Below are 16039 nucleotides of genomic sequence, written 5' to 3'. Positions count from 1 at the left end.
TGGAAAATTGCCCTCCCAGACATTGAATCCAAAAGAGAATGTTAGTGCGATCATGCTGAGAAGTGGGAAAGAACTTGAAGAGAAAAGGTCAAAACAAATTGAGATGGAGGAAGAAGAAGAGATAGAAACTGAATTGAGTACAAAGAAGGAACATCATCCTCCTCCACAAACTAAAACATCGACCAACACTCCAAAGGTAAATCCTCACTCAATGAATTCCAGTTTTAAAGCAATTCCACCCTTTCCTGTGAGTTCTTCTAGGTCAAAGAAAGAGGACAAAGAAAAAGAGATTTTAGAGGTTTGCAAAAAATTAGAACTCAACATTCCTTTGCTTGATGCTATCAAGCAAATTCCCAAGTATGCTAAATTTTTGAAGGAGTTGTGTACTACCAAAAGAGCTTTCAAATTGAAAGGTCATGAAATGGTAAGTATGGGTGAAGTTGTGTCTACTGTTGTTCAAAAGAATATGCCTTTGAAGCAAAAGGACCCAGGTGCGTTTACTATCTCATGTGTTATTGGTAATGCTAGTTTCAAGAGGGCCTTGTGTGATTTAGGTGCATCCATTGGTGTTATGCCCAAACATGTTTATGATTCTCTTAGTCTTGAGCCTTTGCATAAAACTAGCATTATAATACAACTTGTGGATCATAGTTTGGTTTACCCACTTGGTGTAATAGAGGATGTCCTAGTCAAGATTGATACTTTGGTTATTCCATGTGACTTTTATATTCTTGATATGGAACATGATTCTTGTGATTCATCAACCAACACTCCTATATTGTTTGGAAGACCATTCTTGAAAACTGCCAACACAAAGATTGATTATGGTAAGGATACCTTGTCTATGGAGGTAGGAGATGAAAAAATTGAATTCAATTTTCATGATGCAATGAAATATCCTTATAGCAATGTTTATTCTATCACATGCTATGACCAAATTGATAAGTGTGTGCAGCAAGTTTGTGATTTTGATAGCGAAGATGGATTAAGCATAGCTTTGAGTTATGGCTATGATTTCACCAAGATAGAAGAGATAGAGAGGCACGTGTGTGTTCCCCAAAACATGCACGAATCAGTATTGGCCTTACAATCTTTACAAACCGTTCCCCATGGTAATGTCTTGATTGATTTATTACTCTCACATAAAAAGCTTTTGCCATCTATTTTACAGGCCCCCGAGTTAGAATTAAAACTTTTGCCCGATAATTTGAAGTATGTATTCATTGGCGATAACAATACACTTCCCGTTATCATAGCAAAAGGTTTGACAAGTATATAAGAGGAAAAACTTGTGAAGTTGTTGTGTGATCACAAAACGGCCATTGGATGGACTTTAGCTGACATCAAGGGCATTAGTCCCTCAATGTGTATGCATCACATACTATTGGAGGATAACGCAAAACCAACAAAGGAAATACAAAGGAGGTTGAACCCACCTATGATGGAGGTAGTGAAAGCTGAAATTTTAAAACTGTTTGAAATATTATTTTTCGGAATGCTCTACTTTCTTTGATTTGAACCTTTTCTTTTACTCTCTTTTACCTCACCTTAACCTTAGCCCCATTACAACCGGAAAATAAGACCTTTTGATTCATGCATTGTTTGTAATATGTTAGTAATGGAGATGCGATTGAAAAGCAAGCTTATGGTAGAACATACTCTTTGATTGAATTTCAGAGATTTAAACACATAAACCCTAAACACATGAGTGTTGGAGTGTATATCAATGAGAGGACCTATCACTTTGGCATGACATAGATTTCATTTAAATCCCGACGATTGATTGAATTTTGAAGTTTGCATGTAAACAAATTCATAAAAATTTATTTATTTTATCCTTTTTTATTATATTCTTATTTATAATGCTTATACTCTTGGACATTGATGGGAGATTAAGAGATTGATCATGGTTATTTTTAATTTAATTTAATTTATCCTTTCTCGAGGACGAGCAAGAGCTAAGTGTGGGGGTATTTGATGTAATCATATTATTCGATAGTTTCACCCATATTTACCTAATGTTTTATCCATGTTTTATATGTAAAATACCTTGATATTCTTTGTTTTATGTTTTGAAGGCACTTTTGGATCAAAAATCCAAAAAGGAGTAAATTGGAGATAATTGACAAATTTGACGTTTAGTCGATGTTTTGTGCAGAGCGTAAGTTCTAGAGATCGAAATGAAGTGATTCTAGTGGCACTAAAAAGCTAACATCCATACCTTTCTGTAAATGTAATGCAAGAAAAATAAAAAGATGAAGATCATGGAAATCATATCCTTCAAAATCAAATCTCGCATTCTGCCACTGTTGACCTTTGTCTATTCAAAATTTAATATCTGGAGCTATAGAAGTCCAATTTATGAAAACTCAATTTTGTTGGATTTCGGACTTAAAGGTCTGTAAACGCTCCAAATTTCATCCAAAAAAGATGTCAGATGAGGGAGATATGATTTTTCAAAGATGACAACTGAATTTTGCCAACAATTAGGTTTCGTGAAGAAATGAGTCTAAATTACGTTTCGAAGCTTCTAAACCGCCATCCAAATTTTTATATCAGCAATTTAGCTCCTCTAAGTCAGATTTTGAAGATTTCATGCAAGGCTATTTCTCGTTTTTAGGGAAAATAGTTAATAAAGTACTTAAATGTCAATTGTCAACTTAAGGGAGGACTACTTTGTAAATTAGGAACTAGGGTTTCTTAGCATACAAAAAGAAAGAAAGAGAGGAGAGAAAGGGGGCAGCAGCCAGAAGTTAAGAAACACAAATTCTCTCCTCTACAAACCCAAAAAAATCATGCTCTCTTCATTCTTTAAGAGTAGTTGTTCAATGGTTATGCAAGGCTAAGCTCTTTTCTTGGTTGCAAGAACACAACAAACCTTCGGATTTCAAGAATCGTGAGATTTATTCTTCCTTTTATTTTCAGTTTATATTATGAATAAGTATGGTTGTTTTCCTATGCATATTTTCTATGATTGTTGTTGATAATTGCTAGAGCGGAACTCTAACTTATTATTGTGAACAATTTATTGCTAAGTTTGATATCAAAACCGGAGTTGTGATGTATGAACTTGTGAAGCAACTAAGCTTGATAATTGTGGCGGAACTACATTATTAAACTTAGGGAGAACACTCAAATATCTAGTTCTTAGGGCTGCCATTGAACTAAATCATTAATGCAGACATTGTGATTGTTTGTTGGTTAGAGTTAGTTATACGGCGGATCCGTTAATTAACCAACATTAAGAAAAGATAAAAATTCAGAATATAAATTGTAGTTTTGTTTCAAGGATCGGTTCTAATTTCCGTTGGTGGATGTGTGCTTGCAACCAAGGTTTGTTTTCTTGATAAATTTCGATTTCAATTGATTTTGTTTGCTAGTTTAATTTCTTCCATAGTTTAGATCATCACAAATCAAAACCCCCCAATTGCATAACGTATAGCATAAAAATCTGAACTAAATCTTCCTTGTGGGATCGACCCCTTGCTTGCTCTATACTATCTTGTGTGTTGTGTTTTAAGTTAGGGTAATTAATTTGTACGACTATGACATCGCAACAGCTACTAGAGCTATAACTACTTCAACCACCGTTGAATTTTTAAAATTTTTAGATACATTGTAAGTTCTTCTTAGCCGAGTTTCCCTCTTTTACTTCCTCTTCTGCTATGTTTTTTTTTATGAGCAATCAATAAGTTTAGATAGTTCATCACAAACAAAACTACATATACATGTTTTGACTTGAATGCAATGCAACTTGTTTTATGTATATATAATGTTATTCGGTGATCTTCTCAAATAACCAAACCCTTACCTTTAATTTTTGAAAAGATTGGTAATAAATTTCCTAGTTGTTGTAACAATAGATGTGTTTTTCTTTCAAAGTTAGTCTTCTATGTTTCTATGGGATAGTTTCTCTGCTAAATTAATTTATTTTAAATCACTTCCTTTGTTTCTAAAGCGGAGTCGTCATCCTCCGACGATGTACGAGGAGAGAAAGATGAGATTTTGGGATATTGGAGGAGAATGGGGATATACCAAACATGTTGCTTTGTTATTTGTTAACATGGCCAAGGCAAATCTAGGAGAGTTGTTACCAAGGAAGAGGTAAGATGCTGCTATTTCAAGCAACCATGATACGAGACCAGCTTCTGTAACATCTCCGACTTCACCAGACTAGAATGAGAGAGAATTATTAAATTCTATATTATCTACAACACTGATTTGTTATGTATAGTGAGCTAGAACGAAAGGTAATAAATATTTCTTGAGAGGTGAAAATAAATAAAAATAAAAATAAACATAACAGAGAGGTACCTTACAAAATAGAAGCAATAGATTAATGAAGCTGAAGTCTACAGGCCAAAGAAACCTAACCTTGACAAAACAATAATATAGCTGGCAAAACTAATGTCAATCGACCCCAAATTATTGCTTTACAAGCTAGCAACATCAACTAAGCTCCATTGTATTAAATTACCCTCGAAACAACAAAATAAGAATGCTTAGCATAAACAGAAACTCGAATATCATTTTTTATCCTTTTTCTTATTTTTTTTCCTAAGTAAGAACATATAAAAATTAGTAACAATTTTGAATGCTATTAAACCCGTTTGTTTTTGAAACGTTTGAAAAACATTATGTAAAAAAATTAATTTTATTTATTTATTAATGTTAAAAATAAATTTTAAAAAACAAAAATTAATATTATTTTAATATATTTTTAAATAAAAAATATTTAAAAAATAACCACTATCTAAATTTTAAAACCAATAACTTTCATAGGAATGATCACAAGCAGACCTTTTGTCTCCCCAACTCCAAGCAACTTTTAGATCTTTCACTAGTACAGATTTACATGTGCCAAAATTGTCGGTAGGAATCCAGCTAGCAATTGAGTTCACTCATTAAATTCGAATCCCAACACACTCAGCAAATTTTACCTTGAATCTATAACTGTTCGCAGCGCTAATTTTAGTGTATGTAGCTAGTTCTAGCTAGGGTTTTAATCAAATGTGGAGTTAAAAAGAAAAAAAAAAGTGAATATTTGAAGTAAACAAGGAGGCTCAAGAAACATATTCAGTAATATAGCTAGGGCTTTAATTTCTTGATGGTGCATCTATGAAAGGGGCTTCCTGAAATTTTATTGGCTGCTATACAATACGTTTGATTCAATATACTAGTGATAAGTAGTAGCCTTTGAATGAAGAGGGCTGATACAGAACTGAGAGCCTGAAAGTCAATTTATGAGAGGAGATGAAAGAAACCTGCTATCTAATGACATATATATTTGTAGACTTGAATCAAGTATTTGGACTGTAATTAAAAAAAAAAAATTAATTGAACAACCCCAACGCAATAAAATATATCTATTTTTTCCTTTTCTTTTTATTGTTCAACCTGATTCATGATAAAGAAATAATTGTTTTATTTTCAGTCTCGAAATATAAATATTAACCAAAAAAGGAGACATTTTCAGTCGAAGTTGTGCTATAATCTGCAGCAGCACTACTGGTCGGTTGAGTGTACATTAAGGAAGATGAGGAAGAAGGAGGGGGCGATGCTGTTGGGGGCGGTGGCGTAGAGGGGGCTGGTGACGGTGCAGCAATTGAAACAGCCCCAGAGGAAAGCAAAGCTACATGAGAAGAATGAATGATGTTTGCTTCCCTATATCTGTATTTCAGTATTTCATTCCTTACTGCATTAAGTTCGGCTTCCAACGATTGAACTTGCTGTTGTAAGGCTGAAATTGCACCCATGCACCCATAAACTGGATCTCTTAGCCTCACATTAGCCTCATAAACAAGACTATTAGCTGCATCAGCTCTTTGGTTCTGTGGCACCTCCTGAAAAATAATGCAAAAGCAGATCATATAATTGAACAAAGCATGTGAAACAGGAACAAGAAGCGCGTATAATTGCAAACGTTAATCAATATTCAGGGAAACAATATTTAATTGGTTAGGGCATAAGGGTTTTACCATCAGCATCTTTGAGACATTACTTGCACCAAAAACTTTGTGAACAGAAGCAAACTTTTGAGGTTCATGTGGAGAGAAATATGGAGAAAATGGGCATTCTTGTGCACACCTCCTTCTTAAGAGCTTACAGGCAGCGCAAGGAGTAATTGTATTTAGGGTTCCAGGAGGACCCAGCATGTGTCTTCTTCCCATTTGATAAGAGGCATCTGATTCTCTTTTGATCTCCTTGCCTAACTCATCAAATCTCTTCCTGTACAGTAAGGAAGAAGGGAGGATTGTCAAATTAGTAAACCTGATCAGATAAGTACATGCTACATGGAAAAAATGGAATAATTTTGCATGAGAGAGAGAGAGAGAGAGATCTAGAGATGTAAACATAGACATTTGTACTTCTTACCTTTCTCTGGACATTCAGGCATGCTCTCTGTAAATTTTCAATTACGGATGAGAAATTGGGCGCAGAGAGAGTGAGGGTTTGAAGGGAAGAAGAAAGGAAAAATAAGAGGAGAGGAAGATTTAGACAATGCTTAATTAAAAGCGGACCAGAGTTTAAGTTAATACTCAAAAGAAATATACAAAAGGGATACATATGAGTCGATTGGAGACTGAAATGAGAGAGGATAATTTAATTATGTCTGTTTACTCTGCAGTACTGATGGAATATATATATATATATATATATATATAAAGCTTCTTGCTTCTACTGGTGAATATGCTTTCATGGCTACATGTGGTCTTAATTTGCTTGTCTAGGTACTTTTTTTTTAATTGCTCATGTTTTGTCAAATAATTATTCCAACTTAAGCATATATTAGAGACTTGATCAAGAGCAGAATTAAAGAAAAAAATTAAAGGAGCAGGCATCATTAATTCCTCATGAACTGTACTTAATTAGTTTAAAGCCTCTGGCCTTACGCACACATATATCTATATTTGTTTCTTGCCAGAATCAAGGACGACCCGCTTCCACTCTGAAAAGATCATATCTTGGGATCTAGTTCAGAAAATCAATTTTAATATCGATCATTGTCGCCGTGTAGATACAGCAATCTCTCCTATGAAAGATGATTACTTATAAACAGTGGCGAGCCAGGAATTGATCGGTTATGATATAAATATATATAAAGTATTTTTTAAGTTAATCGTTTACTTTACTTGGATATATAAATTTATCAAATTAATAATAAAATTTTAATTTAAATATATAATACAATATATATATATATAAAGTAAATAAAATTCAAAATAAAAATAAAAATAAATTATACTATCAAAGTTGCACCCTTTGATGTTTTATAGAATAGAATTCATGTAAAATCAAATCCGAATCAATATCTTCAACTAGTTATCATTCAATGTAAATCATTATAGAATTTGCTATGAACTTCTCTTTTATTTTATTGCAAAGCTTGGTTTTAATATATTTTATAGCTGAAAATGTTCGTTCTGTAGTGGCAGTGGAAACAAGGAAAGTTAAAACAAGACGAATTAACCTATAAATCAAATGATAGTACAACAACTTATTTATTTTAGTTAATCCTCGACATAATTCAAAAATGGTAGATATTTAGTAATTAAAAGTGCATTTTCATCAAGGTTTTATATTATCATTTTGAACTTGAAGTATCAATAATTCCTTAACTAAAGTATGTTTTATAATAACATATCTAATAATATAAGATATCTTTAATTTATGGTAAATGTTTATTTTAAATGCAGGCCTATCACATAAATAAAAGGATTGATTGATGAATTTAAGAATTGAAATTGAAAGGACAAAGAGATGGCCAAATTTAGAAAAGAGATGCTGGTGCAGTCCAAACTGAAATATTGTTTGATAATTGAGTCATATCTAGAGCTGTAAATCTCGGATTTAGGTCTACTTTATATGGATGGAAAGGTAAGACATAGGCTTACAACTTTCATATGGAGCCAAAGATTGAAAAATGTCATTTTTAAATCCAAATTATAGCAACAACAAAGAATTTTGAATCTGTAATCCAGCCCGAGCACTATTTAGTGTTTGGCTCATATATGGAGTTCTAGAAGTCCAAATGACCTAAATTTTTTACCTTAGAAAGCTGAGCCAATTTTCTATAACTTTCATGTTTTCAAGTGGTTCCAATTTTGACGTTATTAATGATGTTTTGGGTAGACAAAAGAAGATAAAGATTGTCACCAAGTTAAGAGTTGGCCACCCATTCATCAATTAGTCATCAGATCAATAGTTTCCAATTTTAGCCAATAAAAGGAGGCATTTGTCATGTATTTAGGCATCTTGGTTTTCAGATCAAGATCATGCTTTTGTTTTCTCTCTTTATATTTTTTATATTGTTTATGTTTGCTTTCGTTAATATCAAGTTTATGCCTTTTATTTCCTTTCCTTTACTTAGTTAACTTTTATCTTATTTATGTTCTTATTTTGTTTATTTATTTATTTTTCTTTCATTATGTTTAGTTAAGTTTATTATGTCAAGGTCAAAAGGTTACACTAATGGTGTAAGAATAAGTATAATGTAAACTCAATATGGACTTTAATGTTTAATACTAACATGTTTTGTATTTGTTATTTTGTTTACTTTTTAATATTTTTTTGTTAAATTGACTAATCTAGATTTATGTTGTATAACACTTAGTATAACAAATGCTTGACACTTTCATAGCCCATACTGTATGGTATAACCGACACCTAAGCTATGAAAGGAACTTGATTTGTTGTTAACATAAGTTATAATCATGAATGTTTGACGAGATTTACAAGTATTAGCATTAATCAAATAAGATGACTAATGTAATCATATTAACAATTTATAATCTGATTGGAATCTCCTTTGTATGTGATTTCTAATTGAATAATAAGAGTTTATACTATACTTGTTTGATATACCATTAGTGGATCCTCTAACTTTGACATAACATTAATCTTCCATCTCAAAATTCTCATCAACTTTTTCTTCTTCTTCTTCTTCCTCTTTATTACTACTACTACTACTACTGTTATTATTATTGTTGTTGTTGTTGTTGTTGTTGTTGTTTATAATTGTTGTTTATAATTTTTATAATTAACCTCCCTATGGTTTGACCTCGGTCTTGCTGAATTGTTTATTACTTCGACACTCATACACTTAGGAGAAGACATCAATCTTTTAGTCGTGTTAAGTTTTTGGCATCGTTGCCGGGGAGGTAAGTTCTTGTACAAATTATAGTATTTATTTTATTTTTTCTTTTTACTTTTCTTATATGTAACTTTGTTTCTTGTCTCTTATTTATTCTTCTTCTGTTTTCTTCTTCCTTTTATTCTATTCCTACACGTGCATAAGAGTGTGGTCACATACATCAAGTGGTAGACTTTCTAGGGTATCCTCATTATTTTTAGAAAATATGGCCGAAGAAGATAGTTAATCACTTCATAATGAGAATAATGAGAATAATTGTATGAAAACACTTAAAGACCACAAGAATCCCATAAAAACAAGTGTATCATCATGCATAGTTTTCCCTCCTGATGCATCTTATTTCAATTTTAAGCTAGGTATTATTTAACTTTTACCTTCTTTTCATGGCTTAGATTTAAAAAATTCATACTTGTATTTAAAGGAATTTGAGGAGGTCTGTAACACCTATAATAACTTAAATTGTAGCATAAACACCATCAGATTAAAGTTTTTTCCTTTTTCAGTAAAAGATAAAGCTAAAATATGGCTACAAAATTTGAGACCATGATCCATTCATGCTTGAGATGAAATGCAACAATAATTTTTAAAGAACTTTTTTTCATTTCACAGAACAAACTCTTTCAAAAGACAAATTATCACTTTCACTCAAAAACCAGGAGAAACATTTTATCAATGTTGGGATAGGTATCGAGACTTGCTTAATACTTGCCATCATCATGGTTTTGAAACATAGAGATTAGTTTCACTTTTTTATGAAGGCTAATGCTTAAAGATAGGCAAATGATTGAAATGATGTGCAATTGAACCTTTGAAGATAAAGACCCTAATGAAGCAATGGAGCACCTAAACTTGCTAGCTAAAAATGCTCAAAATTAGAACATTACAGGCACGTATAAAACTTTGAGTAAAACTCCATCCATTCTTATTTGATATATTTGCTTAGATTGTAAGAAAATGACACCATCCATTCTTATTTGACCCGTACTTTGAGGCTAACAAGTAGCCTCCATGTTCTCTTATACCCAACCTAACTTCAAATTTTATCATCTTCATCACTGCACAAAGACCCATAACTCACATGAAGCACCACATGGAGATGCTCATGTTATAGCTTATAGGATAAAGACTCAGTTAGGGATTTCTTCAACTCTAAAAATTATTGCTTCTAGTTATCCTTAAATCCTAAACCCTCTCGCTAATGGTCATATTGCTGCCCAAAAAAATATTTTTTTCAAATCTCCAAAGCCTAAAATCCATGGCAGTTAGCCGCCAAATTACCATATTACTCATACATGACTTTGGTGCTTCATTGTGTGGATGTGCTCACATATGTATTTATAGTGTATGAATCTCATTGTGTGTGAAAAATAAAATTTTAAATAAACTCATTCTATTCTTTGAAATTTAAAATTGATTAAGAATCAAATTTGAAAGCAAATATCTACCATTATCTTGATAATAAGGTTATAATAACAAAATTACATTATAATATCTAGTTTTCGTGTAAGTTGACAAATTATATTTTTCTACTAAATAAATCTTTAATCTTTTAATTTTATATTTTAACCCCTGTAAAATTAAATTAAAAGCTAATAAGCTAGAATTGGGTTATAACAAGTGTCATCAATGAATATTAGAATAAAAAGAAAACCAATGCTTTTTTCGAACACTTAAATGTCATCGATGAATATTAAACTACATTAACTCAAAATAAAAACATCTTTCAAAATTCAAAGGAAGGGCTACTTCTTGTTAATATTCAAAATAATGGTTTGTTACGAGTATATTTATCTTTATTATAACATATGAATAACAAAATATTTTTTTGTTATGATTTCAAAAAAGAAGAATATTTTTTTATGGGTTTTGATTTGTCAGCCTTTTTAAGGTCTTTTGATGTGGGTTGAACCCTTAATGAGTTTTTATAAATAAGTTACAAAACTCTATATAGATGCAAACATGAATGAGTATTGATTTTCTACCATTTGAAGTAAAAGTTCATGACAATACATATTGTTGAATAGGTTCATATTCATATACAAAGAAAAACATGTTGCAATTTTAATGATAATAATGAAATCACTAAGAACACGAAATGAAACAATATGCAAAATTTAAAGGATTTGACCAAATGCATTCAAACAAAAAACCAATCTAATAAACATAGCTCAATCCCAAAACCTCATCATAAAACACATCGAATCAATTGTAAAACAGGATGCATGATTTATGGACTTAGCTAACATCATTCAAGCAATAATATCAATACAATAAAAAATATTAAGTCCTACAAATTTCACCATAAAACATGTCAAAATCATCAATAAAGCAAGATGAATTATTTAATAAAGGTTTAAGGTTTGAAATGGACCTATTAGGGGTGGTTGACTAGAAAGAAAAAAGGGCTGGAATAGTGGGGTAAGTGCTAGACAATGTTGTTGTTGTTATTATAAAGTAATACTATTGTTTCTTAAACAATTTATGGCTGGATTTAGAGCATTGAAACCATATAATTTGGAGTTGAACCTTTAAAAAAATGTTTTATATCTACTTTTAAGATTTCCAATGCATATAAGTTTGCTTTTACTTTTTTTAACTTTTATACAGAGGCTAGAAACCAAAACAGGATTTGAGCTGCAATGAGCTTCTAGATAGATTTTGACTTCTTTATTTAGGCTTTGCTTTAAGATTTGAAATAGAAGAACTAGGATTTACACTCTCCATGAAAGTTTATACCTATATCTTATCTTTCTATTAAGATAAATAAAACCTAAAACCAAGGTGTGTAGCTCTAATTATGATCTAAGAAACTAGTAGTGTTTGAACTAGGGTTTGAGCTATAGTGAATTTTTGGATAGATTTTAACTTCTCTATTTTAACTATGATTTAAGCTTTAAAATGATAGGTCTGAGTTTTATATTCTTCATGAAAGTTTTAGGCATATGCTTTATTTTTATCTGTAGTAATGACCCAAAAAACCAAGTAATGACATGATTTTAATAGAGTTTTAGCTGGAGTTTTCTAGGTTGCATGGTGATATTTGCAAGGTAGTTATAAGATAGAAAAATAGAAGAGAAAGGTTGGAAAAATATATGATATGATGCTAGAAATGCTGAAAAGGGAGATGAGTTGTCACCTTGGTGAGAAGTGGAGAGTTAGTTGTTTTCCCTACTTTTGTTTTATGGCTATATGTTTTTTCTTAACTTTCAGCATACTTTCTCTTCTTTATCTTTTAGTGGTTAGGGTTTTTGGTGGAAAAGAAGAGGTTATGGATTTTATGTGAGAGAGATGAGGTTAAGTTTGAGATAAGGTTAAGTTCATTTGTGGTGGCTCCCCTTTTCTCTACAGTTCAATTATGTATTTATATCCCATAAATTTTGTTATCTTTTTTTATAGTTACCTTCGTCTCCAAGTAGCTTAATTTTGTTTTGATCCCTCATTTATCTTGTTTTACACTTTAGCTCACTTGACTTTTGTCATTTTCTTTGTTGATTACTTGATCCTTGATTAGTACTTAAAAGTGCATTTTTATCATGGTTTTATATCATCATTTTGCACTTGAAGTATCAATAACTCCTTAACTAAAATATGTTTTATAATAATGTATCTAATAATATAAGATACCTTTAATTTGTGGTAAATGTCTATTTTTAATGCAGGCCTATCACATAAATGAAAGGATTGATTGATGACTTGAAGAACTTAAATTGCAAGGATAAAGAGATGGCCAAACTTAGAAAAGAGATGTCGGTGCAATCCAAACCGGAACACTGTTCGGTAATTGGGTCACACATAGAGCTATATATCTCAGATTTAGGTCCAATTTATATGGATGGAAAGGTAAGACATAGGCCTACAACTTTCATATGAAGCCCAAGATCTAAAAAGGCCATTATCAAGTCCAAATTGTAGGAACAACAAAGAAGCCCGAATCTGTCTTCCAGCCCGAGCACTGTTCGGTATTTTGGCCATATCTGGAGTTCTAGAAGTCCAAATGAGCTGAATTTTTTACACAAGAAAGCTGAGACAATTACCTACAACTTTCATGTTTGCAATTGGCTCCATTTTGGACGTTATCAATGACGTTTTGGGCAGACAAGAGAAGATAAGGATTGTCACCAAGTCAAAAGTTGGCCACCCACTTATCAATTAGTCATCAAATCAATAGTTTCCAATTTTGGCCTATAAAAGGAGGCATTTGCCATGCATTTAGGCATCTTGGTTTCCAGATCAAGATCATGTTCTTCCTTTCTCTCTTTGTATTTTTTGTAATGTTTATGCTTTGCTTTCATTAATATTAAGTTTATGCCTTTCATTTCCTTTCCTTTACTTAGTTAACTTTTATGTTCTTATTTTGTTTATTTATTTTGCTTTCTTTCATTATGTCTAGCTAATTTAGTTCTGTCAAGGTGAAAAGGTTACACTAATGGTGTAAGAATAAGTATAGTGTAAACTTAATATGGACTTTAATGTTTGATACTAACATGTTTTATATTTGTTATCTTGTTCACTCTTTAATACTTTGCTTGTTCAATGACTAATCTTGATTTATGTTGTATAACACTTGGTGCAACAAATGCTTGGCACTTTCATAGCCCATAATGTATGGTATAACCGACACCTGAGCTATGAAAGGAACTTGATTTGTTTTTAACATAAGTTATAATCATGAATGCTTGACGAGATTTACAATTATTAGCATTAATTGAATAAGATGACTAATGTAATCATGTTAACAATATATAATCTGATTGGAACCTCCTTTGTGTGTGGTTTCCAATTCAATAATAAGAGTTTATACTATACTTGTTCGATATACCATTAGTGGAACCTCTAACCTTGACATTTGTTATTATTATTGTTTAATCCTTACATTAATTTTCCATCTCCAAGTTCTCATCATCTTCTTCTTCTTCTCTTTCTTTATTATTATTATTATTATTATTACTACTACTACTACTACTAATATTATTATTATTATTATTATTATTATTGTTATTAGTACTATTGTTGTTGTTGTTGTTGTTGTTTTATAATTGTTGTTTATAATTTGTACAATTAACCTCCCTGTGGTTCGACCCCGGTCTTGCCGGGTTATTTATTACTTCGACACTCCTGCACTTGGGAGAAGACATCAACTTTTTAGTCGTGTCATGCATATCCATGAGAATTTTGAAAATTATGTTGTGTTTGAAATGGTGGCTGTGAAGTTTGTGCATTATTGTTACCACTCTTCCAACTGAAATTTGGGTGATTTCTCCAACCAGGGTTGTACGTTTGTGAGTATGGGTTATGACTTGGTCTTTGGAAACTATTTAAAGCATTGGCTTGTTCATGGAGACATTCCTTAAAAGAAGGCAACGTGGGACAATCATTGGTTGAGTGTTCATTGGTTTCACAAATTTGACACACAATTTCTTGAACAGATTTTAATTGACCACTCTTTTTTAATTCTAGTGCCTCAACTTTTCTAGCTAAAGATGCAAATTTGGCTTGGAGGTCATGATCTTCCCTAAGGCTATACATGTCTCCATTAGATGTATGAGGTTGAGTTTTACCTGGTGCCTCACAAGTACCTGTGGTGTCCCAATTTTGAGCATTTTCAGCTAGCAACTCTAGGTACTCCATTGCTTCATTAGGGTCTTTATTTTCAAAAGTTCCATTGCACATTAATTCTACCATTTGTCTATCTTTAGGTGTTAACCCTTCATAAAATTGTGAAACCAATCTCCATGTTTCAAAACCATGATGAGGACAGGTATTAAGCAAGTCTTTATATCTATCCCAACATTTATAAAATGTTTCTCCTGGTTTTTGAGTAAAAGTGGTGATTTGTCTTTTGAAAGAGTTTGTTCTATGAGAAGGGAAAAATTTCTTTAAAAACTGTTGTTGTATTTCATCCCAAGCATGAATGGATCCTGACCTAATATTTTGTAGCCATGTTTTAGCTTTATCTTTTAACGAAAAAGGAAAAAGCTTTAATCTGATGGTGTTCATGCTACAATTTAAGTCATTATAAGTGTTACAAACTTCTTCAAATTCTCTTAAGTGCAAGTATGGATTTTCTAATTCTAAGCCATGAAAAGTGGGTAAAAGTTGAATAATACCTGGCTTAAAATTAAAATGAGATGCATCAGGAGGAAAAACAATACATGATGGTGCACTTGTTCTTGTTGGATTCATATGATCTCTAAGTGTTCTAACACGATTATTCTCATTATTCTCATTATTCTCATTATGAATTGATTGGTTATCTTCTTCGGCCATGTTTTCTAAAGAAAATGATGATTTTCTAGAAAGTCTACCACTTAATGTACGTGTCCAAACTCTCATGCAAATACAAAAGAAAAGAAAAGAAAAAAAAGAAAAAGAAAAAGAAACAACAATTAGAAAAACAAATAAAAGTGAAAATAAAATAAAATAAAATATTTAATTTATACAATAACTTACCTCCCCGGCAACGGCGCCAAAAACTTGACACGATCAAAGAGTTGATGTCTTATCCCAAGTGCAGGAGTGTCAAAGTAAAATAACCCGGCAAGACCGAGGTCGAACCACAGGGAGGTGAATTATATAAATTACAAATAAAGAAAAAGATTTAAAGAGAATAATAACAGAAAAGGAGTTGAAGAAAGTTTTGGGATGTGATATTGATGTAAGGATTAAACAATAACAAAACATATGTCAAGGTTATAGGATTCACTAATGGTATTTCAAATAAATATAATATAAACTCTTTTTATTACTCAACTAGAAACCACACACAAAGGAGGTTCTAATCGGATGATTTCTCGTTATTAGCTCATTATAAATTATTAACATGATCATATTAATTATCTTATATAAGTAATACCATACTTATAAATATCATCAAGCATTCATGTT

The 16039-nt window shown here is 31.6% G+C and overlaps 1 protein-coding gene across 1 annotated transcript; it reads right to left on the bottom strand.

Annotated features, from left to right (window-relative positions):
- Window positions 1-5429: 5429 nt before the first annotated feature.
- Window positions 5430-6503, bottom strand: LOC105115622 (LOB domain-containing protein 15-like). Its single transcript, XM_011012564.1, has 3 exons — window positions 6376-6503; window positions 5979-6228; window positions 5430-5843 (listed from the first exon to the last, which is right to left on the bottom strand). The coding sequence occupies exons 1-3, from the start codon at window positions 6387-6389 to the stop codon at window positions 5451-5453; spliced, it is 657 nt and encodes a 218-aa protein (XP_011010866.1). The 5' UTR covers window positions 6390-6503; the 3' UTR covers window positions 5430-5450.
- Window positions 6504-16039: the final 9536 nt, after the last annotated feature.

Source organism: Populus euphratica, unplaced genomic scaffold (assembly GCF_000495115.2).
Source record: "Populus euphratica unplaced genomic scaffold, PopEup_1.0 scaffold723.1, whole genome shotgun sequence".
In the NCBI taxonomy this organism is placed as follows: domain Eukaryota; kingdom Viridiplantae; phylum Streptophyta; class Magnoliopsida; order Malpighiales; family Salicaceae; genus Populus; species Populus euphratica.
The sequence above is the reverse complement of the archived record's forward strand: the minus strand, read 5'-3'. Positions and strand labels throughout refer to the sequence as shown.

Coding starts and splice junctions, on each gene's coding strand:
- LOC105115622 (XM_011012564.1), bottom strand. Junction 5,844..5,978: donor ATGTCTCAAAGATGCTGATG/GTAAAACCCTTA, acceptor ATTATTTTTCAG/GAGGTGCCACAGAACCAAAG.